Source organism: Callorhinus ursinus, unplaced genomic scaffold (genome assembly GCF_003265705.2).
Source record: "Callorhinus ursinus isolate GAN/ISIS: 27379988/994484 unplaced genomic scaffold, GSC_fseal_2.0 scaffold112, whole genome shotgun sequence".
NCBI lineage: Eukaryota > Metazoa > Chordata > Mammalia > Carnivora > Otariidae > Callorhinus > Callorhinus ursinus.
The window spans coordinates 405,686-430,227 of NW_027397174.1; the positions used below are offsets into that span (position 1 = coordinate 405,686).

The 24,542-nt window shown below is 42.7% G+C and overlaps 3 protein-coding genes and 1 pseudogene across 8 annotated transcripts in view; 1 reads left to right on the forward strand and 3 right to left on the reverse strand.

The window, feature by feature from the left end:
- Nucleotides 1–3,886: 3,886 nt before the first annotated feature.
- SMIM9 (small integral membrane protein 9) lies at nt 3,887–11,313 on the reverse strand. The gene is made up of 4 exons (XM_073889664.1): nt 11,218–11,313; nt 9,939–10,234; nt 8,603–8,732; nt 3,887–3,997 (listed from the first exon to the last, which is right to left on the reverse strand). Exons 2-4 carry the CDS (start codon nt 10,141–10,143, stop codon nt 3,970–3,972), a joined length of 363 nt encoding a protein of 120 aa, XP_073745765.1. The 5' UTR covers nt 10,144–10,234; nt 11,218–11,313; the 3' UTR covers nt 3,887–3,969.
- A 679-nt stretch (nt 11,314–11,992) lies between these two features.
- F8 (coagulation factor VIII) overlaps nt 11,993–24,542 on the reverse strand; it is a 146,750-nt gene continuing 134,200 nt past the window's right edge. For all 6 annotated transcript variants that reach the window (XM_073889659.1, XM_025862821.2, XM_073889660.1 and 3 more), the window contains one exon: nt 11,993–17,296. In XM_073889659.1, the coding sequence (XP_073745760.1) occupies nt 17,141–17,296 (156 nt within the window). In that variant the 3' untranslated portion in view covers nt 11,993–17,140. The remainder of the gene's footprint in view (nt 17,297–24,542) is intronic.
- On the reverse strand, nt 18,657–19,446 carry LOC112816341 (cyclin-dependent kinase 2-associated protein 2 pseudogene; annotated as a pseudogene).
- On the forward strand, nt 23,291–23,888 carry LOC112816365 (protein CEBPZOS-like). Its single transcript, XM_025862823.2, has one exon. It carries the CDS (start codon nt 23,311–23,313, stop codon nt 23,551–23,553), a length of 243 nt encoding a protein of 80 aa, XP_025718608.1. The 5' UTR covers nt 23,291–23,310; the 3' UTR covers nt 23,554–23,888.

A 24,542-nucleotide genomic window follows, 5' to 3' on the forward strand; every position in this document is an offset into this window, starting at 1 on the left:
ATTCCAGGACATTGTCATCACCCCCAAATGAAGCCCTGTCCCCATTAGCAGTCACTCCACAGCCCCCTGGTCCTTAGCCCCTGGCAACCACTCATCTATTTTCTGCAGGACTACTAATTGAGTCTACCACAAAGGGCTAAACAAAAATTCTCCGAGAATTTATAAGCATAGTTCGGCCCTTGCAGCTCACAGTAAAATTAAAAAAAAAAAAAAAAGTTACTACATACAAACAAGAAAACAAGGACCCATGGGTGAGATCCAGCAGAAACTACAGGTAACCAAATTGGACCAAAACCTTCAGATATTTGAATTCAAGATTAGCTTAACGCTAGAAAATTTATTAATCCAGGGGGACCTGGGTGGCTCAGTCACTTGGGCGTCTGACTCTTGATTTTGGCTTTGGTCATGATCTCGGGGTCATAAGGTTGAGCCCCCTCTGCTTGAGAGTCCCTCTCCTTCTGCCCCTCCCCCCATCTCTCTCTCTAAATAAATAAAATCTTTTTTAAAAAAAAATTTCGGGGCACCTCCCAGGTGGCTCAGTCGGTTAAGTGTCTGCCTTCAGCTGTGGTCATGATCCCAGGGACCTGGGATGGAGCCCTGCATTGCGTTCCCTGCTCAGTGGGGAGCCTGCTTCTCCCTCTGCTGCTCCCCCTGCTTGTGCTTTCTCTCTCTCTCAAGTAAATAAATAAAAAAAATCTTTAAAAAAAGAAAATTTATTAATCCAAATTAACCACATTAACATATAATTGGGAAAATCCTATTATCTCAGTAGATGAAAAATATTCGATTTTTTCCCCAAAGATTTTATTTATTTATTTGAGAGAGAGAGAGAGTGAGCATGAGCAGGAGGGAGAGGGAGAAGCAGACTCCCCGCTGAGCAGAGTCTAACATGGGCCTCCATCCCAGGACCCTGAGATCATGAGCTGAGCCAAAGGCAGAGGCTTCACTAACTGAGCCACCCAGGCGCCCCTGATAGATTTTTAAGTACAGAAATCGATTGCACTTCTATATACCAACAACACACAGAGAATATAATTTTAAAAGGTACCATTCAGTGCAACGTCTAAAACGATCAAATACTTAGGAATAATTGTAACTCTATATACCGTATAGATAGAATTATAAAATTCTGTTGGAATCCACTAAGAAAGAGCTAATAAATGGAGAGATAAGTCATGGTCATGGTTTGGAAGATTCAACCAGCCTATAGATTTAGTGGTACTGGCCATATTGGAGATGCATCTTATCAAAATGGAAACTGAGACCAGTTAGAAGTGAAGGCAAGCACTTTATCCAAACTACTGCGCTCCAAAGAACTTCAGAGAGAGTGACTCCTTGAGCAAAATTTAGTTAAAGTTTTTCTTGAGGCATAGCTCAAGGTGGAAAAGTACTGGCCAAGTGAATCAGCTGACTCAGAGAAGGGATGATCATACAGCCTTTTTCTGGGCAGCCAGTTCCAGTTCAGGGTGCTCATTGCTCAGAATCTGGGTTTGCTCCTTGGAAATTATTGCTTCTTGGAATTTATTGCAATTATCTGTTTTTCTCAATTCCTAGAACTGCCTTCAGGCACAGAAATTCAGGTCAAAGTTCATGAATGGAAAAGTATAGCTTCTCACAATACTAAAAAAATACAATTGGGGTTGCCTGGGTGGCTCAGTGAGTTGAGCGTCTGCCTTCGGCTCAGGTCATGATCCCGGGGTCCTGGGATGAAGCCCCACATCCCTCTGCCTCCTTCTCCCCCTGCTTGCGCGTGCTCTCTGTCAAACAAATACATAAAATTAAAAAAAATTGGACTCTACCGCGCACCATATAAAACTTAGTTTGGTAGCTTAAGGACTTAAAAGTGAAAGGCAAAAGCACAAAACTTTCAGAAGACAATGTAGGAGACTTCCTTTATGACACTGGGGTAGAAAAGGATTTCTTAGAAGAAAGTGATTGCCAAATTTGACCACTTTACAGTAAGTATGTCCCCTCTTCAAAATACATCTCATCAACAGTGAAAATGCAATCCTCAAACTGGGAGAAGGTATTTTCCACATCAATAGCATTCAAAACAATGGTATACAGAATATGTAAAGAATGCCTACAGAAGAACAACTGAAACTACAAATTAGAAAAGTGGGCAAAATTCATTAATAAGAATTTCATAGAAGAGAAAGACAAATGATCCATAAACACATGAAAAGGTCTTCGGTCTCATCAGTTATTAGGGAAATATAAAGTAAGAAAATGACAGGGTATAATTTCTCATGCACCAGATTGGCGAACTACGAAAAAGGACTGATGATGTTTCACGTTCTCAAGCGGGCGGGACACTGGGAACGTTACACCCCTACTGCTGGCAGGTGTGTAAATCGGTGCAATCACTGATCGTGGGTGGGGGTGCACTTACCCTTGGACCCAGCAAGTCAATCACAGGGTATATTCTGTAGGGAAACTCTCCTACATGTGCACTGCGAGACGGGCAATAATGTTTATAGAAGCTTTATTGAGAGAGGGAAAAAAACCCCCAAACCCAGAAACAGTAGAAACGTCCTTCTACAGTTGATGGTCTAAATAAGTAGAGCTCTTTTCAAGTATCAGCCTGGGAGAATCTCAGAACATACAGCAAGTAAACAAAGAAAACCACAGAAGAATACATACATATGATTGAGGTTTTATAAAGTTTAAAAACAGGCAAGGCTATGGTGTTAGAAGGCGGGGCTGGTGATGCCAAGGAGGAGGGGGCGACAGATTTGTTCACTTTGTCCACCTGTCCCCTGTCGGCCTCTAGTGCAGCCCATGGTCTTTTGGTTTGATCTTGCTCCCAGCAGCCTCTTTCAGTCTTATCTAAGTTCACCTTGGCCTGTGGTGTGGCCTGTGGCTGACAGCTCCCTAGATTAGAGTACCCCTTCCGTCTTTCTTTCTCTTTGCATTTTCCATGTAGCAAATTCCTACCTTCCAGCCTTTTGCCTCTGCTCAGTAAATGGCGACTCCATCCCTTCTTCACTTGCTCAGGCCACAAGCCTGGGAGGCACCCTTGAAGCCTCGCTCTCTCCCATACTCATCCAACTTAGATCCTGCCCGCAACTTGGCTGCTCCCCACCCTGGTCCAAGCGAAGTTGTCTCTCACCTGACTAGTCTCCCGGCTTCTGTCTCTGCTCCCCTATATTCTCAACATGGCAGCTGAGATGACCCTATAAAAACATCTACCAAATTATCTCCCTTCTCTGTGCCAAATGTTCTGTTGGCTCCCTTACCACGCCCACCCAAATCCATTCATTGGCCCACTGGGACCTACTCGGCCCTCACTCTGGTTTGTTTGCTGCTTTCGAACATATACCAGGGGTGCTCTTGTCCCAGCACTTGTGCCCCGCTGTGCCTTCTGCTCAGAACACCTCTTGGCTCAATGATCTGGATCCCTCCCATGGGCACAGTGCTCCACGAGAGCCGGGATTACTGTCTGGGGGGTTACCCGCCGGGCTCGCAGTAGCTGTAAGTGTCCACTGAATGCTTTCAACCCCAGAACAGCAAAGGGGAAAAGCAAATTGATAATTTGTAAAACTATTACCAGCATTACATTTATAATAGTATCATTTTATAATATATATTATAAGAGTAGACAAGTAGAAACACCCTAAGTAATTATTGGAAAAAGGGGGGTGGTTAAATGACTTACGTCATATCCACTGCAAGGAATACTAGGCAACCGCTTACGATGATATAGACATACATTTACTGACATGGAAAGATATCCATGATTTGTCATATAGTGAAAAAAACAGTAGGCTACAAAATAGCACGCACAGTGAAAGACTGTCCATGTGAACAAATTTCTGTGCCTGTGTGCACATCAGCATTTCTCAGTGTTTTTAAGGAGAAAATAAATACAAAGATAGTTTAAGATGGAAGACAATTTAATTTTAATTCATGGGTACTTCCTTGTTGTAAGCAAATAGCATACTCTGCCCAACTGAATCTTCTAGAGCTTCACTGGACTGGTTCACCTACAAGAATACTGGGAAAAGAAGAGAAATGAATGAACTAAGTTTAAATTCCTATACAGTGGCCTGGTTTGCACAGAGTTACTTTGTAGTTACATTACATTTCCCAAGATATGATTTTGGACAATGTCTCCTCTTAATATGAACCACATGATTTCATTCAGACAAAATGCTTTGATGACTTAAGAAAATAAGAGTATGAATGTTACTACCATCGTATGGTTGGGATTGGAGGTAGATGTAGAAGTATGGTTAGGTAGCTTTTCAGTTAAGTGTCTGACTCTTGGTTTCAGCTCTGGCCCTAATCTCATGGGTCGTGGGATCAAGCCCCACACTGGGCTCTGTGCTCAGAGTCTGCTAAAGATTCTTTCTTTCCCTCTCCCTCTGCCCCTTCCCACTTACACTCTCTCTCTGAAATAGACAAATCTTTTAAGAAAATAAAGTATTTGCTAAAAAAAACTTACTAACTAAACAACACAATTTGTTCTGAAAAGATTAGGAAGTGCAGTTAGATGAAAATCAATAAAACAACAATAGTAATAATAATTACAACCACCCGGGCACTCAGTTGGTTAAGCATCTGCCTTTGGCTCGGGTCATGATCCCAGGGTCCTGGGATCGAGTTCCACATCGGGCTCCCTGCTCAGTGGGGAGCCTGCTTCTCCCTCTCCCACTCCCCCTGCTTGTGTTCCCTCTCTAGCTGTATCTCTCTCTGTGTCAAGTAGATAAATAAAATCTTTAAAAAAAAATAACTACAACCACCCATTTACCACCACAAGGAGATAACCAATGTCTAATACTTTGGTTAGATCCTTAAAAGCTTTTTACCCTGTATGTATAGTTTTTTAAATTAATTTTTGTTTTTTTTTTTGTTTTTAAATAGGCTCCATGATAGCAGAGCCCAACACCGGGCTTGAACTGACGGCCCAGAGATCAAGACCCAGACTGACATCAACAGTCTGATGCTTAACCGAATGAGCCACCCACCCAGGTGCCCTTAGTTTCTAATAACAAATTAGTTTAAATTGTATATCCTCTGTTATAATCCGCTTTTTCCCACTTAATATTTCTTGAATATGATTCCATGTAATTATCCTCTACAACAACATTTTGGTGACTACATAGTACTCATGGTATGAACATTCGGTGCTTTCTTTAACCAGCCAATGGACATTTAAGTTGTTTCTATTTTTTCACTATTATAAATCATACTAAAAATTCCTTATACATGTTTCTTTGCATACTTGTTAGCGCCAGTCAGCGTCCCTAATTGCCACCAGAGCCCTGAGAGATGAACAAGGCTTCCATGATGATTTCCTCAGGCAACGAAGCACTTAGCTAGTGCTGTATAGGATAAGAGGCACAGAGAAACTCTTTCCAATCCTCACAGTGAAATGTTTTCTTTTTTTTTTAAGATTTTATTTATTTGAGAGACAGAGAAAGAGAGAGCACACAGAGGGAGGGGGAGAAGCAGACTCCGCACCAAGCAGGGAGCCCGATGCAGGCCTTGAGCCCAGGACCCTGAGATCATGACCTGAGCCAAAGGCAGACGCTTCACTGACAGAGCCACCCAGGCCCTAGGGAAATGTATTTTTAAAAAATCAGTATTATTGGGGCACTGGGCCGGCTCAGTTGATGGAGCATGCGACTCCTGATCTTGGAGTTGTGAGTTCAAGCCCCACATTGGGGGTAGAGATTACTTAAAAATAAAATCTTTTTTTAAAAAAATTAGTATTGGGGGCGCCTGGGTGGCTCAGTTGGTTAAGCGACTGCCTTCGGCTCAGGTCATGATCCTGGAGTCCCGGGATCGAGTCCCGCATCCGGCTCCCTGCTGAACAGGGAGTCTGCTTCTCCCTCTGACCCTCCCCCCCTCTCATGTACTCTCGCTATCTCATTCTCTCTCTTAAATAAATGAATAAATAAATAAAATATTTAAAAAAAAATTAGTATTGGGTGCCTGGGTGGCTCAGTTGGTTAAGCGACTGCCTTCGGCTCAGGTCATGATCCTGGAGTCCCGGGATCGAGTCCCGCATCGGGCTCCCTGCTCAGCAGTGAGTCTGCTTCTCCCTCTGACCCTCTTCGCTCTCGTGCTCTCTATCTCTCATTCTCTCTCTCTCAAATAAATAAATAAAAATCTTAAAAAAATAAAAATAATAAAAAAATCCGTATTATTGAAAGTCTACTATGTGCCCAGTATCAAGTGCCAATGTTTCCTGGGACTTCGTGTGCTTTTATGACGATAGACTCAAAGTTTCTTTTATTATGGCAACATTTAAAAAATTATACCTCGAAGTGTTCTTTTCCTGTTGTATTATTTTGGTCCTCTTCTACAAAGAAGTTAATTATGTGCCCCCTGCATCTATCAGTGTTTCCTTTCATATTAGTTTCACGGAAATATTTCTTAATCACTAAATAAGGTTTTTTATATAAATTACTTATGTCTATTTAATGGTTCTGGCTTTTTAAATCCTGTCTTGCCTATCTCCTTTTATATTTCTTCATCAAAGTCTCCTTTGTGTTTTGCCCTCACTGTCCTCACTGGTGTTTCTTTCACGAGCCAGCTTGCTTGTTCCCAGCCAGGCCTTAATGGTTCTTCTCCTCAGGTTGAGGCATCTACTTCAAAGAAGGAAGTATTTCTTCTGGCATGTTGCCTGCTTTATCTCCACAGAAGTCCTTCTGAATATGTATGTTGAACCGATACCTCAGATGCTTCCGATGCAGCTGGCTTGCTGGCCAGAGTTTGAGTAACGATGACTCAAGAGATGGAGAATCAGATATATCTTGACTTGAGTCCTGGCTTCTTTAGTTGGGAAATGCAGCCTTTCTCTGTCGGATATCTGTTTCATTTTTCCTTCCATATGTGGAATACAGCCACCCTGTGGGGCACATGGAAATATGCCACTCGGGATCCCCCTTGAGAAGAGCCTTATTTCTCTAGTTGCTGAGAGTGTTGTCAACACACAGCCTCTATAAAATCTCAGCCACTTCAAGGGCGCCTGGGTGGCTCAGTCAGTTAAGCCTCTGACTCTTGATTTCGGCTCAAGTCATGATCTCAGGGTTCTGGCATCGAGCCCCTGCATCGGGCTCTGTACCGGGCGTGGAGACTGCTCGAGATTCTCTCTCTCCCTCTGCCCCCTATCCCTTGTTCTCTCAAAAAAAAAAAAAAGTTTTAGCCACTTCAGGCTAATGTAGGACAACTCTGATGGGGTCAATGGAGGCTTTGTTGGGCTTGCAAAGCAGTTTGACTTCTCCCTTCCTCCCCACACACTCCACAGGTGTTGATCCCTGATAATACCCTGAACACAGAACTCCTGTCTGTCCGCTTCCACGACAACTGACTTGTGGCACAATTTTATCACGAGATGAAAATCCAGTTTATAATTGTATCCAGCTCAAAGTCCAAAGTACCTGGGTGATGCTTGGTTCTCTCAAATCTGGATGCAGCTCCTCTTGGTTTGAGTGACTTATTAAGTAAAACAAGTTATCTGCTCCTGATCTCCACACCCCAAATACAAGGATGGAGCAGGAAGAGTATAACCACCATAAACATTCCCACTTGGAAAAATGAATAATGGGAGACACACAGCAGTCATTTGCTCTGTAAGTAATCTTGCAATCCTGCTGGGCAGACATATTGATTAGGCCTGATCTGCTTTATAGGAGAAGCTCTGTGGCCCACTGCCCACCTTCTCAGAGGTTCTTCCTGTCCATTATTCTCTGTGGCTGTGACTGAAGCAAGTGTTGGGGAGCATGCCATCCTAGGAAACTTCAAAGCCTGTGTCCTTCTCATGGAAGATCAGAGGTCCAAATACTGTTTTAAGGCTCACACATTTAGTTCTGGCTCACAGTTTCTTTGGCAATACAGTTCTCTCAAAAACTTAGCTGACATCTGTTTGGCTCCAATCAGTTCTATGTGTCAGTAACCATGTCCAGGGTAGTTTCCTAGACAGGTTCTTGATCCTGTGATCATTTCAGATTATCAGGAGTCTTAGGTGGGGATGCCACACCCTTAGCTGATCTTTGCCCTCAGTCACTTTATTAGATTGTGCAGTTTGAACAATCCTTTAGCATGCTCTCTCTCATAGGTTCTCCCACTTGGACTCCGTCTCCCACCATAGCATTGACCCACCAGACAAGTATTCAGTTGTCTCACTAGCAACTAGGACAGAGACAGGCAAGTAGTCATCTTCTGGTCAATTCTGATTGGATTAATAAAATTAAGGTTTTTCTACCTATGTTTATTTTGTTAACTATTTCAGGGATCTCTTTGACTTCATGTGGTTTATATAGATAAATATTGTGGCAAATTTTGAATTTGAATTTTGAATTTGTGACACTTGAAAACATAGTTAATTGTATATTTCCCATGTATAATTCCTGAACCAAAAGGAAAGATAATTAGGAGTTAATGAAGTTAGCAAGAAAAAAAATCAACTGGAAACGCTGGTTATTCAATGTTACCTGTAAGTTGCTGGTAATGGATGGGGTGGGTTGGATAAAACAAGAATTACCTTCCTTAAAACTTTCCCGTAATTATAGATGTATAGGCTGGTGGGGAACTTGATTGCTCTGCTGCCCCCTCAGGTCTCCCTCCCTCTCCTCACCCCACAGCAGCTTACGTGAGGCAGCAGAGGGTCCCCTCTAGGACTATGGTGAGAAGAAAAGCAAAAATAGCTGCTGGAGGTATGGAGCTCTTGATGAGATCCCACAAGTAATCTCTGAAGTTACTGAGCCAGAACCTGTGGTTTTCTGCAGAAAAAGCACAGATGTTCAATGAGGAGAGATCAAGTACATGAGAAGGCTGGGATGTGAACCCTGGTTCAAGTTCAAATCATTGTCCCAGATATCATGGTCTTGTAGTTGCCCAGAGCCCATGTTCTTTTTTAAAAAATATTTATTTATTTGACAGGGAGAGAGCACACGTACATAAGCAGGGGGAGCAGCAGAGGGAGATGGAGATGCAGCCTTCCCGCGGAGCAGGGAGCCCGATGCGGGGCTTGATCCCAGGACCCCGGGATCATGACCTGAGCCGAAGGCAGACGCTTAACTACTGAGCCACCCAGGCGCCCCCAGAGCCCATATTCTTAACTACTTTGCTGTGATGCCTCCAAGACTTTCAAGGGATGAATATCATCTGTGCCTCCTTGTATGTCAAACAGAAATAATAATCTCTGCCCCAGATATCTCAAGGGTTGTTTTGAGGTCATAGTGAAAAGATCTGAGCACTATATGTGTGCATGTCAGCAGCTGGGCTTTGAGAACAAGTCTTCCCTAACCCCTTCCCACAAACAACTTTAATTATTCCTTTGTCCTCAGGGAGCCTTTGTCATATTTCACAGAAGGTTGGCATCTATGGGTTTGGCTGCCCATCTGTGAACTCCTAATCCATGTCATTCTGCAAAGGGCTTGGTGCACAGTCGGTGGGTTAGTACTTGTTGATCTAAGTTGACCAAACCAGAATAGTTTGCTTTACTGTAAACACTATTTTTCTTTTTTTTTAAAGACTTATTTATTGGGGGCCCTGGGTGGCTCAGGGTGGCTCAGTAGGTTAAGCGTCTGCCTTGGACTCAGGTCATGATCCCAGGGTCCTGGGATTGAGCCCATGTGGGGCTCCCTGCTCAGCGGGGAGTCTGCTTCTTCCCCTCCCTCTGCTGCTCCCCCTGCTTGTGCTCTCTCTGTCAAATAAATAAATTAAATCTTTGAAAAAATAAAGATTTAATTTATTTATTTGAGAGAGAATGAGAGACAGCATAAGCAGGGGGGCGGGGGCAGAGGGAGAAGGAGAGAGAGAATCCTAAGCAGACTCCCTGCCAAGCAGAGTCCGGTTTGGGGCTTGATCTCAGGACCCTGAGATCATGACCCGAGCCAAAATCAAGAGTCAGCCACTTAACTGACTGAGCCACACAGGTGTCCCTGTGAACACTATTTTTCAATACAAAATCAGCTTTTCCTGACCTGAGACGTGAGTCTTAGGTTTCACAAAGATAGTAGGAACATTGATCCTGACAGCAAACACACCCCTTGAGCGTGGTTTCGATCCTGCTTTGTCTTGTATTCCAAAGGCAGATAAAGGTGATGTAGAGGAAGCTGCAGTCTCCAACAAGAGGCAACTCATGGAACACAGCAGAAATCCAATGTTCAGCAGCTTCTTGGGCTCCATGGATTCTCCTTAAGGCCACTCAGCTGTACTCCTAGCTCGTTTGGCCAAAGGGAGATGTCCTTTTACTTGGCTCTTTCCACAGCAGCTTTGTCTGAAAAGTTAGAAAATGGTGGGGTTTTGTTTCTGTTTTTTAGAGAGAATGACCAACGGGGGAGGGACAGAGGGAGAGGGAGAGAGAGAGGATCTCTAGCAGACTCTGCGCTGAGCATGGAGCCCGACGTGGGGCTCAATCCCAGGGCCCTGGGATCATGACCTGAGCCAAAGGCAGACGCTTAACCGACTGAGCCACCCAGGCGCCCCAATAAATTGTTTTTCAATGAATGAATGGATAGCAAATTTTTTTTATTGCCTAAGGCAACAGTCCTTCCCATCCCTTATTCACTTACTGGAGGAACTAGAAAAGCTGAAGCCTGCCTTTCCCAGCCATCCTTGCAGCTAGCAATGGTTAGGTGACGTAGTCTGGACAATGAGGACTAACAGAAATCTGTTGGGTAGCTTCTGGGAAGACTTTCTCCTGTCTTGGTAAAAGAGATGGTGCTACCATTTTCCCTTGGTATGAGAAAAAAATAACCCCTAGGCTGCTTGGTATGAGAAAAAATAACCCCTATTTGAGCCATTCTAATTTGGACTTTTTTTTTTTAAGATTTTATTTATTTAGGGGCGCCTGGGTGGCTCAGTCATTAAGCGTCTGCCTTCGGCTCAGGTCATGATCCCAGGGTCCTGGGATCGAGCCCCGCATCGGGCTCCCTGCTCAGTGGGAAGCCTGCTTCTCCCTCTCCCAGTCCCCCTGCTTGTGTTCCCTCTCTCACTGTCTCGCTCTCAAATAAAGAGAGCCGGAGCAGGGTAAGGGGCAGAGGGAGAAGCAGGCTCTCCACCGAGCAAGGAGCCCGACACGGGGCTTGATCCCGGGACTCCGGGATCATCACCTGAGCCGAACGCAGATGCTTCACCAACCAAGCCACCCAGGTGCCCCCTAATCTGGACTTTCTATTACTTAAGACATTTATAACTAATACATTCATCTATTGTTTGATAGGGCTTAAAGAGACCCATGTCAGGTGGGAAGCCACTTACCTGAAAATTGACTTAGTGACAAGGGATCCAAAGAAGCCAGTGAATTAGGCTTCAGTCTAATAGAACTAGACTACAGAAGACGCTGGTCAGAGTCTTCTCCTAAGGTCTCTAAAATTCCAAATAGAACTCTACCATCCCTTGTGATATCATCTACGCATATGACCCTCCCCTCACCTCTCTCTGACAGCTAAACATAGAGGCATCTTTTTCTGTCTATGTACAAACATCTGTGTTTCCTTTTAGGCTTGAAGAATTCCCAGATATTTTATTTGCCACATGGTATCTACTATACTTTACAATAGTGTACACATGGGACTTTAATAAATGATAAAAGTGGCATTTCTTTTTAGTGGAGAAAAGAGAGATGGTTTAATATGATCAGCTATTCATTTGGATGCACTGAAGGAAAGGCCCTACACACAAAAATAAATTTAGGGGCGCCTGGGTGGCTCAGTCATTAAGTGTCTGCCTTCGGCTCAGGTCGTGATCCCAGGGTCCTGGGATCGAGCCCCACATCGGGCTCCCTGCTCGGCTGGAAGCCTGCTTCTCCCTCTCCCACTTCCCCTGCTTGTGTTCCCTCTCTCGCTGTGTCTCTCTCTGTCAAATAAGTAAAATCTTAAAAAAAAATAAATTCTAGATGGATCAAGGACTAAACAAAAATAAAATCATATACATATTGGAATAAAATATGGGTGAATGTTTTTATAATCTTGGTGTGGAAAAAGCTACTTTAAGCATGTTATAAAACCCCAAACCATATTTGAAAGTACTGATGATAAATTTATTGCATAAAAAATGTAAAGCTTTCATAAAACAAAATATTGTAAATAAATATAAATGACAAATGACAAATTAGGTAATACATTTCATAGCATATATGACAAATAGGTTAATATTCTCAACATACAAAGAACTCTTACAAATTAATTTTTTTAAAGACTTATTTATTTTAGAGAGAGACAGAGACAGAGAGAGCGAGCATGCAGGTGAGTGGGGGGAGGGGCAGAGAGAGAGAATCTCAAGCAGACTCCCTGCCGAGTGCAGAGCTCAACCTGGGCCTTAATCCCACTACCCCTGAGACTATGACCTGAACCGAAACCAAGAGCTGGATGTTCAACCAACTGAGCCACCCAGGCGCCCCATCATACAAGTTAATTTTTAAGAAAAGAGGATCCCCTCCATAGAAGAACCAGCATAAATGATGTATTAGAGTTCTATCAGAAAAACAATGGATAAATTGTGATATACACCAAATAACATAATAGTGTACAGCAATTAAAATAAGCAACTAAAGGGGAACTTGGGTGGCTCAGTTGGTGAAGCGTCTGCCTTTGGCTCACATCATGATCCTGGGATCGAGCCCCACATCGGGCTCCCTGCTCGGCAGGGAGCCTGCTTCTCCCTCTCCCACTCCCCCTGCTTGTGTTCCCTCTCTCGCTGTGTCTCTCTGTCAAATAAATAAATAAAATCTTTAAAAAGAAACGAGCCACTAGGAAACATATGCAAGAGAGCTGGTTTCCAGTTTGGAGCTCTTACGGATGGTGCTCCCCTGTCTCATGGCTCACATGACAATTCTACTCTTAGGTCATTACCCAAGAGAATTATCGTAGGGCATCCACATGCCCAACTTTGGTAGATAATGCCAGACTCTTTTCCAGAAAACAGCAGAAGAGAGTTCCACCAGCTCCATATCCATTTGTCAATTGTACAAATATCTTCTCCCGCTCTGTGAATGAACAGAAAATCTGAATCTAAATGTAGTCACATTTATCAATCTTTTCTTTCATGGTTAGTGGTTTTCGGGATGCTGTTTAAGAAACCTGTCCATGACCCTCCTAGAAGTTTTATTGTTTGTTGTTCAGAGAGCTTTAATTACCTTAAAACTGATTTTATTTTTGTATAGTGTGAGGAAGGGGTCAAATTTCTTTTTTAAAAAAAATAGCTTTCTCTTTTTTTTAAGTTTATTTATTTACTTATTTTTAGTAATCACTACCTCTAAGGTGGGGGTCAAACTCATGACTCCGGGATCAAGAGTCCCATGCTCTACTGACTGAGCCAGCTAGGTGCCCCAAATTTCAATTTTTCATATGGATTTCTGATTGACCCTGTACCACTGTTCTGGAGAGCTATTTTGTCATAAATCAAGTGTCCATATATAATGTGGGTCTACTTCTGGATTCTAATATGTTCCACTAGTCTATTGATCTGCACTTGTGTCAATACCACGTTGTCTTAATTACTGTGACTTTATTTTTTTTTAAGATTTTATTTATTTATTTGACAGAGAGTGAGAGAGAGAAAGCACAAGCAGGGGAAGCGGCAGAGGGAGAGGGAGAAGCAGGCTCCCCACTGAGCAGGGAGCCCAATGTGGGACTCGATCCCAGGGCCCTGGGATCATGACCTGCGCCAAAGGCAGACACTTAACTGACTGAGCCACCCAGGCGCCCCAATTACTATAGCTTTAAAATAAATGTTGCTGGGGCACTTGGTTGGCTCAGTCAGGAGAACATGTGATTCTTGATCTCAGAGTTGTGAGTTTGAGCCCCATGTTGGTTATAAAGATTACTTAAAAATAAATAAAAAATCTTAAAAAATAAAATAAATGTTGCTATCTGATATTGGGAATATTTTGGCTATTCTGGCCTTTTACATTTCCACATGCTTGATTCCACAATGAGAAAATGCAGGAAGTTAGATTGAGATTGGTTGAATCTGTAGATCTGTCTGTGAAGAACGGAAATCTTTGTAACATTGAGTCTTCTAATCCCAATTATTTAGGTCTTTTAAGATATCCCTCGATAAAATTTTATAAATAGTCTCAGTCTTGGTTCGCAATATGGATGAAATTGTACCCACAAAGTTTCTAGAAGCACTATGTCAGTCATCACCCTGTGATGAGATAGTCGAGGAAGGTTAGAAATTGTTACATTTTATAAACAATAAACTTAAGTCTAAATCTGTATCTTGTCATCATAAAGCTGGATTTCTATATAGTCTGCACACTAAACTTTTCTTTTTTAAAAAAATATTTTATTTATTTGAGAGAGAGAGCATGAGCAGGGGAGAGGCAGAGGGAGAGGGAGAAGCAGGCTCTCTGATGAGCTGGGAGCCTGACGCGGGGCTCGATCCCAGGACCCTGGATCACGACCCAGCCGAAGGCAGACGCCCAACCGACTGAGCCACCCAGGCGCCCCTAAACTTCTCTATAACATTGAAAAATAGACTTGTTTTAGTATGTATCTTCCAAAGATTGTTGACTTGTAACCTTGAGATTATGTTTGATAAAATGTTTGTGACAGAAAATTATATTTGTTCACTTAGAGACTATATTTGTCATAGGAGAGTGAATTTGCTTCCTGATCTTCTGAAAATTAACTTGCTATGATCTCAGTGATTTTGCAAATAACTCACTTCCTGCGGAGCAGGGAGCCTGATGCGGGACTCCATCCCAGGGCCCTGGGATCATGACCTGAGCCGAAGGCAGACGCTTAACGACTGAGCCACCCAGGTGCCCCTGTTCCGGTCTTTCTTTAATTTTGCTTTGCATTAACAGACTCTGATCTGAAGATTCAAATTTGTTTGATTATTATTGTTATTTTATCCCAAAGTTTTTCCTATTGTTTTATTTGACCACATCCAATCTGGTCTTTCAGGAACTTTGAATTTTTATTGTGGTAAGAACACTTACCATAGCTCACCTTGTGAAATTTTGAAGTGCACACTACAGTATTGTTAACCACAGGCACAATATTGTACAGCACAGCTCTAGAACTTATTCATCTTGCAGCTCCCATTTCTCTTTCAGTCTCTCTCTATACAAAGTCTTCTCCTGGATCAAAGCTCCATTTCTAATTTTTAAAATTTTATTTTACCTCTCGTAAATGATATCACTTTCTACTCTGAGCTCAATTTAATCTGGTTTTCTAACTCACTAATTTGGTTTTCTAAAGTGTCCATCCTGCTATTCAGTGCCTCTGTTTGTTTTTATTTCCAGTGTAAAAACACAGGTCTCGAAGGCATTTGTTTGTATGTGCCAAGATTTTATTTAACTAGTTATTGAGGAAACCAGCAGGAAGACAAAAGGCCTGGGGCCAAGAGCATTTGAGAAATAGAGATGTATATAGTCAATATGAAAAGAATGCCAAAACAAGGTCATTAAGTTAGACATAAGAGTGACTAACCTTTTACAGGAAATAAAACCATATCACCTTTGGGCTTAACTTTTCTACCAGGCTATTAAGAAAAACAATTTATTGATTTCTGTAAATTAACCTCTAACCTGACAATCTTACAGAATTATGACCCTTTGTACCTTCATGGGTTGTGGTTTGTGATTCTACTGTGACAGTTGTGCTACATGCCCCCAAAAGGTCAGATCAGTGTCAAGCAGGATTATTAGAAAATGCTCTAGCTTGGGGAAAAAAAGCATTTATTTTCTTACTTCTTCTGAGATTGTAATACATTTTTCTCTTATACTAGGAACTCCTGTTTTTAAATTGCTCTGGATTGCCAACTTTGGATGCTTCCTCCAACTGCTCTATGGTTTATCCTTGCCTCTAGCCCCCTTTGCCATCTAGGAAATGTTTGTGGAGTCATAGTGAGGGGAGCAAGCAGATGTAAGAAGTAGTAAAGCCTTCACGGCCTCACGCACAGAGCACAAAGCATGGGCAAGGTGGAGGCTCGTCCTGCGTGGTGGGTGTGGCACACTAGAAGTGTTTTCTCTCAGCTTTCACCAGCTCAATGTTCTTCTGACTCCTTGAAACTCCAACTATGTAATTGGGACTCTAGTTTCCAGTCACGGTATAGAATTTCCCCTGCTTCATTTTTGCTGTGTTTCAGCAGGAAATTAGCTGAGGGAGGGAGTAAAATGAGTGTATCACTAGAATTATACAGGTGAAGCTCCTATCCCAGATAGCCATGGATTGTCCTTGTTTCTCTGTGGGAATATTAAAAATATGCTCTTTAGAAATCTATTATGATTATTACCTTTCTTGGTCACCACAAATTTCAAGGGGACATTGTCATTTTACTTCTGTGATCCTAACCTATTATTTTACTTGTTGATTAGAATTAAGACCAAATGGCTTTATTTGTACATCCTTCTGAGATTAAACTGAACTCTTTAAAGCCATTCGCTCCTTTAAAACTCTGATGAAATCTTTGGACACTGTTGTCAGAAAAACGCATATATGCATTCATACATAATGTTGTATATAATGTCAGGGGATGGGGGGGCGGTTCTTGAATCCCACCTGTGAGTCTCAGTCTAAAAACACTAGTTTTTGAGGTAAGAGTATGCCACTAACAATGCCCCAGGATGACCAACTAAGATAATTGTATCTATCTATACCTATATCTATAAGGAGGCAAAAATAGACTTTATGTACTGGTTCTTACATTATCTACATTTTGCAGATTGTTAAGATGACTTGCCTTTGGCTTCAAGGCTGTGGTGATATGATCCCCAAACATGTTTTGCTCCATGCTTCACCAGGATAAGAAACAAATGAGAGTTTTATTTTAAATGTATGAAGCCTAATCTGAAATGCTTACGTCATGAATATCTTCTGCCAACTTTAAACACACTGTTTTTCTACAAAAGAGGAAGTGGTGGCTGTGTGAGAGACCTAATTTGTCAGGAGGAGAATGCTTTCCAGAGTTTTCTCCTTTCCTCATAACATGGGAAGGAAAAGCCAATCTGGGAGCAGTTGCACCAAATGGTGAAGAGTTCAACTGAATGCAACGCTCCCAGGAAACGCAGGATTAATGACAATTGATTTGGGAGGCTTCAGGGCAGTGTCTGCTAGGACTGTGTAGTTTAACCACACAGAAAAGTCATGGCGCCATGGACATCGTGGGGCAGGAAATAACCTGGAGGCTGGGCTTGGAGGCAGAAGACAAGTCTGAGAGGGGTGCTGGCCGCTCAGTACAGCTGCTGTGCCTCACAGCCCAGAACCTCCAGCCTCAGGGCAATCTGGCGTGCCCAGCTCTGGGGGTAAATTCTAAGGTAGCGAGTCAGTAGTGGCGGGTCTAGAGAGTTCACCACAGGTGTGAAAGAGTCTTGATTTCCCTGAAAAACCTGAAAGAAGAAAGATAGCATTTATTAGTTGTCTGACAGGAAGAACATTACAATGTTTGTCCCCCTTCCCCTGCTCCTCCAGGCCGCTGAGTCCATTGGCCTCCTACTGTGTCAGCCACAAACCCATACCTCTGCCCCCACCAGGGCCCTCTGCCTCACTAGCATCTATCGCAAGGCCCATTGCAACGCACAGACGTTTTTCCACTCCCATTGAGCAGTCCATGCTTCCAGGAGTCCTGGACTGAACCGGGGTGGGGCGGGGGGGGGGGTGACTGGATGACTCTGCATCCTATGCATCGGCCTGGGAAAGTGACATCTTGAATTAAGAGATCCTGGCTTGCCTGCTGTGGAGGCCTTTGCTCCAGCTATGCCTTATATCTGGAATGTTCTCACCCACTTGCCAAAATCTTAGTGAAATTGAATGTTTTGTGCGAGGTTACACCCCGCGTCTGCCTGCTGAGCCATGTGGAGGTGGGAGTCAGGCTTTTGCCCCAGGGCATTTGCTGTTGCAAGGAAAGTGCACAATAAGCACTCACTAAATGGTATCTACAGTCCAACCAATGTGAGTTGCTTTCATAGGTTGGTTTCACACCTCTTGGTACTAACTTTAGGATGATAAAAGCAATACAATGTCAGTCAGCTCCATGAGGGTCAGAGACCTTGGTCACATAGAATATATAGTATAATGTATATACATGGCAAATACACTATAAACACTTGTTAAAGTTTGTGTGTTTGATGAAACTCTTGAGAAACATTAAAGTCCCTGTCCTGGGATTTTTTGACAAATGTTTATGGTATATTTGGAGGCTTGTATATCTTCTGTTAGACTTATTCCTTGTTATGTCCCCTCAAGTTTTAATTTTAATATGTTACCAACCTCACGAAATTGAAAGAATAATGCAATGAACACTTAAATCCTTCACCTAGATTCAGTAATTGTTAACATATTGAGATTTTTACTTTATCTCTCTATTTCTCTACATACACGCTTACACACACACACACACATTTTCTGAACTACTTGAAAGGAAGTTGTAAACCTCATGTCATTTTGCTCCTAACTACTTCAGCATGTCAAACCTAAAAATATGGTATTTATAACCACAGAATAACATTATCATATCCCCCAATGTAATATTGATATAACATAGCCTAGTATTTTTAAATTTCCAGTTATCAGTATGATACCCTTTTATACAATTTTTCCAATCTAGAATCTAATAAAAACCACACACCACATTCACTTATCATCTCTCTTTAAATCACCTTTAATCTAGAACAGACTCCTAGTATCTGGACTTTTTTTGTCCTTCATGACATGGACATTTTTATTTTTTATTTATTTTTTTTTGAGAGAACAACTCCAAATTATCTTTTATTTATACAAAAAGGGCATATTTAGCAAAAGACACTGAAAAAAGAGTTGCTATGGCCCAGGAGACAAGGCAGGGAGGTGACAGGCCTTCGGAGGCCCTGCTAGGGGAGGGGTCTGGGAAAAGTGGTGAAAAGTCCTGGGTAAGTGCTGAGCGGTGGGGGCCACAGAAAGGAGCAAGCTCCAGTTGGATCAACACTGTTGGCAGGTCATGGGTGGGACTCACAGCGACCTCGCTACTAACTCTCGAAAAAGTCCCAATTAGTGCTGTCGACTGAAGTGAGAGCCCCCCTGGTTCCTGGAGGGCACCCACCAAGGGACACAGGACAGGAAGCCCAGGTTGGGAAGTGCAACTCGGGGTGAAGGCCAGGGAGAAGCAGGTGCTCTGCAGTGGCCAGGAAAGGTCCAGACTCGGTGGCGGAGTTGCGTCCTGTTACGTGCGGGCGTTCCGCTCTGTCTCTGCCAGGCATTCTCTGACTAGGGCCGGGGCATGGATGATGCCTCTCTTCAGGCGCTCCATGGCGCTCTTGCTGCCAGCATAGGTAGGCCGGATCTCTTTGCCCATCTCCTCTATGACCGACAACAGGTCCGTGTAGGTGCTCTGGGAGCCCTGGGCTCCAGGTGGCTTCATTGCCTGCACATAGCCCATGGAGGGCGGTCCAAAGTCGTTAAACAGGGGTCTGAAAGGGGCAGCGGCTCCCGGCACCGAGCCCGATGGCGATGGGACACTTCCGGCTGTAGGTACCGGGGTGCCGGGCCCACGGGTGCTGGAGCCAGGGGTCGACATGGACATTTTTAAAAGTCTAGGACTATTGTGTTGTAGAACCCACATTCTAAATTTGTCTGTTTTCTCATTATTAGATTTTGGTTAAATATTTTTTTTAAGATTGATTGATTGATTTTAGAGAGAGAGAGAGCGCACCTGAGTGGGAGGAGCAGAGGGACTCTCACACGGGACTCCATCTCACAACCCTGAGATCACGTCCTCAGCCTATACCAGAGTCTGACGCTTAATCAACTGCGCCACCCAGGTGCCCCTTGGTTAAATATTTTTAGTGAGAAAACCCAGTGCATGATGTGTCCTTCCCATTACATCACATCAGGGGACACATGATGCTAGTTTGTCCCCTAAGTTGATGATGCAAAGGGTGATCACACGGTAAAGGTGGTGCCCACCAGATCACTCCGTTATAAAGGTGATCATTTCCCTTCCCTAACAAATCTGTGCGCTGATACTTTGAGACCGTGTAAATATTCCCCATCAAGCTTTCATCCAATGGTTTCGGCATTCATTAAAGTTCCCTACAAGTATTAAATAGTATATTGATGAATGCAAATTGATTTCCTAATTTTGTCATTTCTTCTACATTTCTTAGCTGGAATTCTATGGAGAAAAGCTCCTCCTCCCCCTTTATATTTTAAACTAGGATTCTGGACTCCTGGATTCTTTCTTTATCATATGTATTATAATCCATTACCATCATTATTCTTTTTGATGCTCAAATTGTCTCAAATTTGGCCAGCAGGAACCCCTTCAATCCAGCTCTTGTGTCCTTTTCATAAGACCCCATTAGTGTTTGTGCATTCTGGCACACTGAGATGTTCCAAGATTACCTGGCAGTTTCTTTGCTCCAGCTTTGGAATCAGTAATTTTTCTAAGGATCCCAGCTTCCTTTTACTGGGAAATGGTATCTAGAGAGAAAGAGTGCTCTGGGTTCACTGAAGCTCTGCTCCAGGCCGAGGCTCCTGTTCCATGTGTCTTCTCAGGTTGGACATTTTTATCTCATGGCAGGAGGCACAAGAGACTGAGTCAAACACACACATTTAAAGTTTCTGTTTGGACTCACATTCCATTGGTCCAAATGAGTACTATTGCCAAGCCCAAAGACAATGGAGATTTCAAGGAAGGAGGCAGTGAAAAATCAAGAACAATAACACCTTTTACCTCGTTTGCTGTTTTCTGTTCATTTAGAAATTATAATTTCTTGATCCAGAAATAACAGATGATTTTATGTAGGCAGGGATAAGAAAGTTGGGTGGAGTATTAGGTTTATTAGTCCAGGAGCACCCTCTACTGTTGATAAAGTGAAGTGCAATTTCTTTAATAGATGGGACAGAAAGGGGCTCGCGTCTTGTGATGTTTTTGCTTTTATAGGACACTTGATTTCCACAAGTTGATTTCTGTTCTTGTTCATCACCAAGCCTCCAACAGATGTAACGCCCTTCACCAGAAACAGTGTCACCTCTAGTCCTACATACTTTCAATCCCACTCAGGGTGGGAATTTCTCTTTCCAGAAGTGATTTTGTTTTCACCACTGACCTTTTCTCTTTTTTTTGCACAGTCTCTCCTAGACTTTCCAGAGTGAGCTCTGGAGCTAGCTCAGCTGGCTCTGCATGTTTATTTTCTACTTACTTGTAAATAGAAACTTTGTATTCTTTGTATTCTAGCTATTTTGTAGGTGGGTTATGGGTAGTTTTATGCAATTAAAAATATATATTCATAGCACTGGTGAAGAAAGATTTATTTCTTCCTTTCCAATTTAGATGCCTTTTATTTCTTTCTCTTGACTAATTTCTCTGGTTATAACTTCCAGTAACATGTTGAATAGAAGTGGCAAAGGTGCTAGTCCTTGTTTGTTTTGTGAAAATTAATAAAAGGAAACCTCCTTTAGAATGGAGTCAGGAGGCCAGCAGGGTGAGCTCTCACACCTTACCACTTATCCTCAATTGAAAATACAACAAAAGGAAACCACTTTCTTTACTACTTTACTCTACCAGAGCAGGAGGGAGGAAAGTTCACCCCTCCTCCACCCTCATCCCCACAACAGCCCAGCCAATAAGAGAGAGTCACAACTCAGCCAGTGAGAAACCAGTATACTTCCAACTTCCAGTTTATTCCAATGGACTTTTTGTTTATAACAGCTCCTCCCAACTCCCCCCTTTTCTGTATTAAAAGGGTGTGCTTCTCTTTTGTTCTACAGACTTGCCTATGGTTTGGCCCTAGCTTGCTTGTTCCAGATTGGAATTCTCTGCTATTCCAAAACAATCCATTTTTGCAGGTAAAATAACTGGCAGTTTTCTTTTTAAAGTTAACATTTTGCCATTTCTCCACTATATTTTCCCTTTCATTCTGGGATTCCAGTTATGTAATTTCCTTTTATATGTCTTGTCTTCTGTGCTCCATCCTAGGTAATTTCTTCAGCTGTATCTTCCAATTGACTAAATTCTCTTTGTCTCTTTGTCTAATCTGCTATTAAGTCTTTCTTTGATTTTCAAGTTTCAACAACTATGTTTTTCATTTCTTTTTTTTCAAAGATTTTATTTATTTATTTGACAGAGAGCGTGAGCGAGCGAGAGAGCACGAGCATGGGGAGCGGTAGGTAGAGGGAGAGGAGAAACAGGCTCTCTGCTGAGCAAGGAGCCCGATGCAGGACTCGATCCCAGGACCCCAGGACCATGACCCAAGCCGAAGGCAGAGGCTTAACCGACTGAGCCATCCAGGCAGCCCTATGCTTTTTCACTTCTAAAAGTACTTTTGTTTGGGCACCTGGGTGGCTCAGTTGGTTAAGTGACTGCCTTCAGCTCAGGTCATGATCCCGGAGTCCCGAGATCGAGTCCCATATCAGGCTCCCGGCTCAGCGGGGAGCCTGCTTCTCCCTCTGACCCTTTCCCCTCTCATGCTGTTTCTCTCTCTCTCTCAAATAAATAAATAAATTCTTTAAAAAAAAATAAAAGTACTTTTGTTTTCCCAAAACCGCCTAATACTTTTGGATAATTTGTCATTTATTTTTATGTTTTCATAGTTCATCAATATCTGAAGGTTTTCAATACTAACTCTGTATTGATTGTTCTTGCTCACTTGTTTTTTAAAATTTCATTAATATTTTTTTAAAGTAGGCTCCACACCCGGGACGCCTGGGTGGCTCAGTTGGTGGAGCGTCTGCCTTCAGCTCAGGTCATGATCCCAGGGCCCTGGGATTGAGTCCCCGTGTCAGGCTCTCTGCTCAGTGGGGAGTCTGCTTCTCCTTCTCCCACTCCCCCTGCTTGTGCTTTCTCTCTCTCAAATAAATAAATAAAATCTTAAAAAAAAGTAGGCTCCACACCCAGTGTGGGGGCTTGAACTCATGACTCTGAGATCGAGTCATATGCTCTACCGACTGAGCCAGCCAGGAGCCCCTCTGCTCACTTGTAGTCAAGTTGGTTTGTTGTCTTGCATGTTTGCTAATATTTATGCCCTTATCATTTTAGGATGTGGGAATCTCGGAGACCTAAACTGGGAGTGCTTTCTTCTGAGTGGACTTGAGCATGGTTCTTTCAGATGCCAGGAGGTGCTACTAACCTGCAACTACTTTAGCTCCCTCTGGGGTTCATTACCTAATGTGTTCAGTTCTCCTTGCATTTTGCTCAAAGCTTAGTCTCCTAATAACAACACTAATATAAGCATTTTCCTTTAGGAAAGGCCATCCATTTTACAGTTTCTCATATTTTACCTCTCTTTGCTCTGATTTCAGCTCATTATTTTCAAATAAAAGCTCATGGGGTTTTATTTGGGGACTGGAGAGTCCCCTTTCCTTACCGAGTGTAACAATGCATTAAGAAGTATGTACTATAGGCAGTCCTGCGTGTAAGCACCTCAGGATGGCCCGCACTATGGAACTAGTGGCAAAGAAGATCTTTAAAGGAGTTTTAGTAGTTGAACTCTTGGGCGTTTTTGGAGTATATTTTTTGTTTAATAAGATGAATGCAAGCCAAGATTTCAGGCAAACAATGAGCAAGAAATTTCCCTTCATCTTGGAAGTTTATTACAAATCCATTGAACAGTCTGGAATGTACGGAGTTAGAGAGCAAGATCAAGAAAAATGGTTGAATAGCAAAAATTAGGACCAGTCATCATGTTCAGCCTCCCATCTAAGCTGTTTGAGACCTTTGTGGGGGAGAAGAAAGATGAGCACACCACATTGCAGACTCCTGGCCCCAAAGAACAAAACAGGAACTTCTGGTCTGCCATGGCTCACAGTCATTTCCCATCCACTATGCAAAACCCCTGCTTTTGTTTGTTGCTTTCCTTTGGCATTTATTATTAAAGACTACTGCTTAACAAATAAAAGACTAGGAGAAGAAAGGAAAAAACAACAACAACAAAGGTATGTACTATAGAGCGCCTGGGTGGCTCAGTTGGTGAAGCGTCTGCCTTCGGCTTAGGTCATGATCCCAGGGTCCTGGGCTCGAGTCCCGTGTCGGGCTCCCTGCTCAGTGGGGAGGCTGCTTCTCTCTCCCCCTGCCCTTGTGCTCTTGCCTGCTCTCTCTCTCAAATAAATAAATAAAATCTTTTAAAAAAATAAGTATGTACTACAAGTGAGATAGCCTTCTTATCATGGTAATATATACATAACATATAATTAACCATTTTGACCAGTTTTAAGTGTACAATTCAGTGGCATTAAATAGATTCACAATGTTGTACAAGCATCACCACCATCCATCTCCAGAATTCTTCATCTTGCAAAACTGAAACTCTATGCATTAGACAGTAACTCTCCATTATCCTCTCCCCAAGTCTTCGGTAACCTCTGTTCTACTTTCAGTCTCCATGAACTTGCCTATTCCAGGTACTTCATTATAATTGTTAATTCTGTGTGCCAACTTGTCTAGGTCAGGAGGTACCCGGATATTTGGTCAAACACTATTCTGGGTGTGTCTGTGAAGATGTTTTTGGGTGAGATTAACATTCAAATGGTAGAGTGAATAAAACAGATTTTCTTCCAATCCTTTGAAAGCCTGAAGAGAACAAAAAGGCTGACCTTCCTCTGAATAAGAGAGAACTCTTCTTACCTGACTGCCTTTGAACTGGGACATTGACTTTTCCAGCT

Coding starts and splice junctions, on each gene's coding strand:
- SMIM9 (XM_073889664.1), bottom strand. CDS start 10,143: ATGGAGCCCAAGAAGCTGCTGAACATTGGATTTCTGCTGTGTTCCATG. Junction 8,733..9,938: donor ACCTAAGACTCACGTCTCAG/GTCAGGAAAAGC, acceptor CTTTTTCTGCAG/AAAACCACAGGTTCTGGCTC. Junction 3,998..8,602: donor GGGACCCTCTGCTGCCTCAC/GTAAGCTGCTGT, acceptor TTCTTTTCCCAG/TATTCTTGTAGGTGAACCAG.
- LOC112816365 (XM_025862823.2), top strand. CDS start 23,311: ATGGCCCGCACTATGGAACTAGTGGCAAAGAAGATCTTTAAAGGAGTT.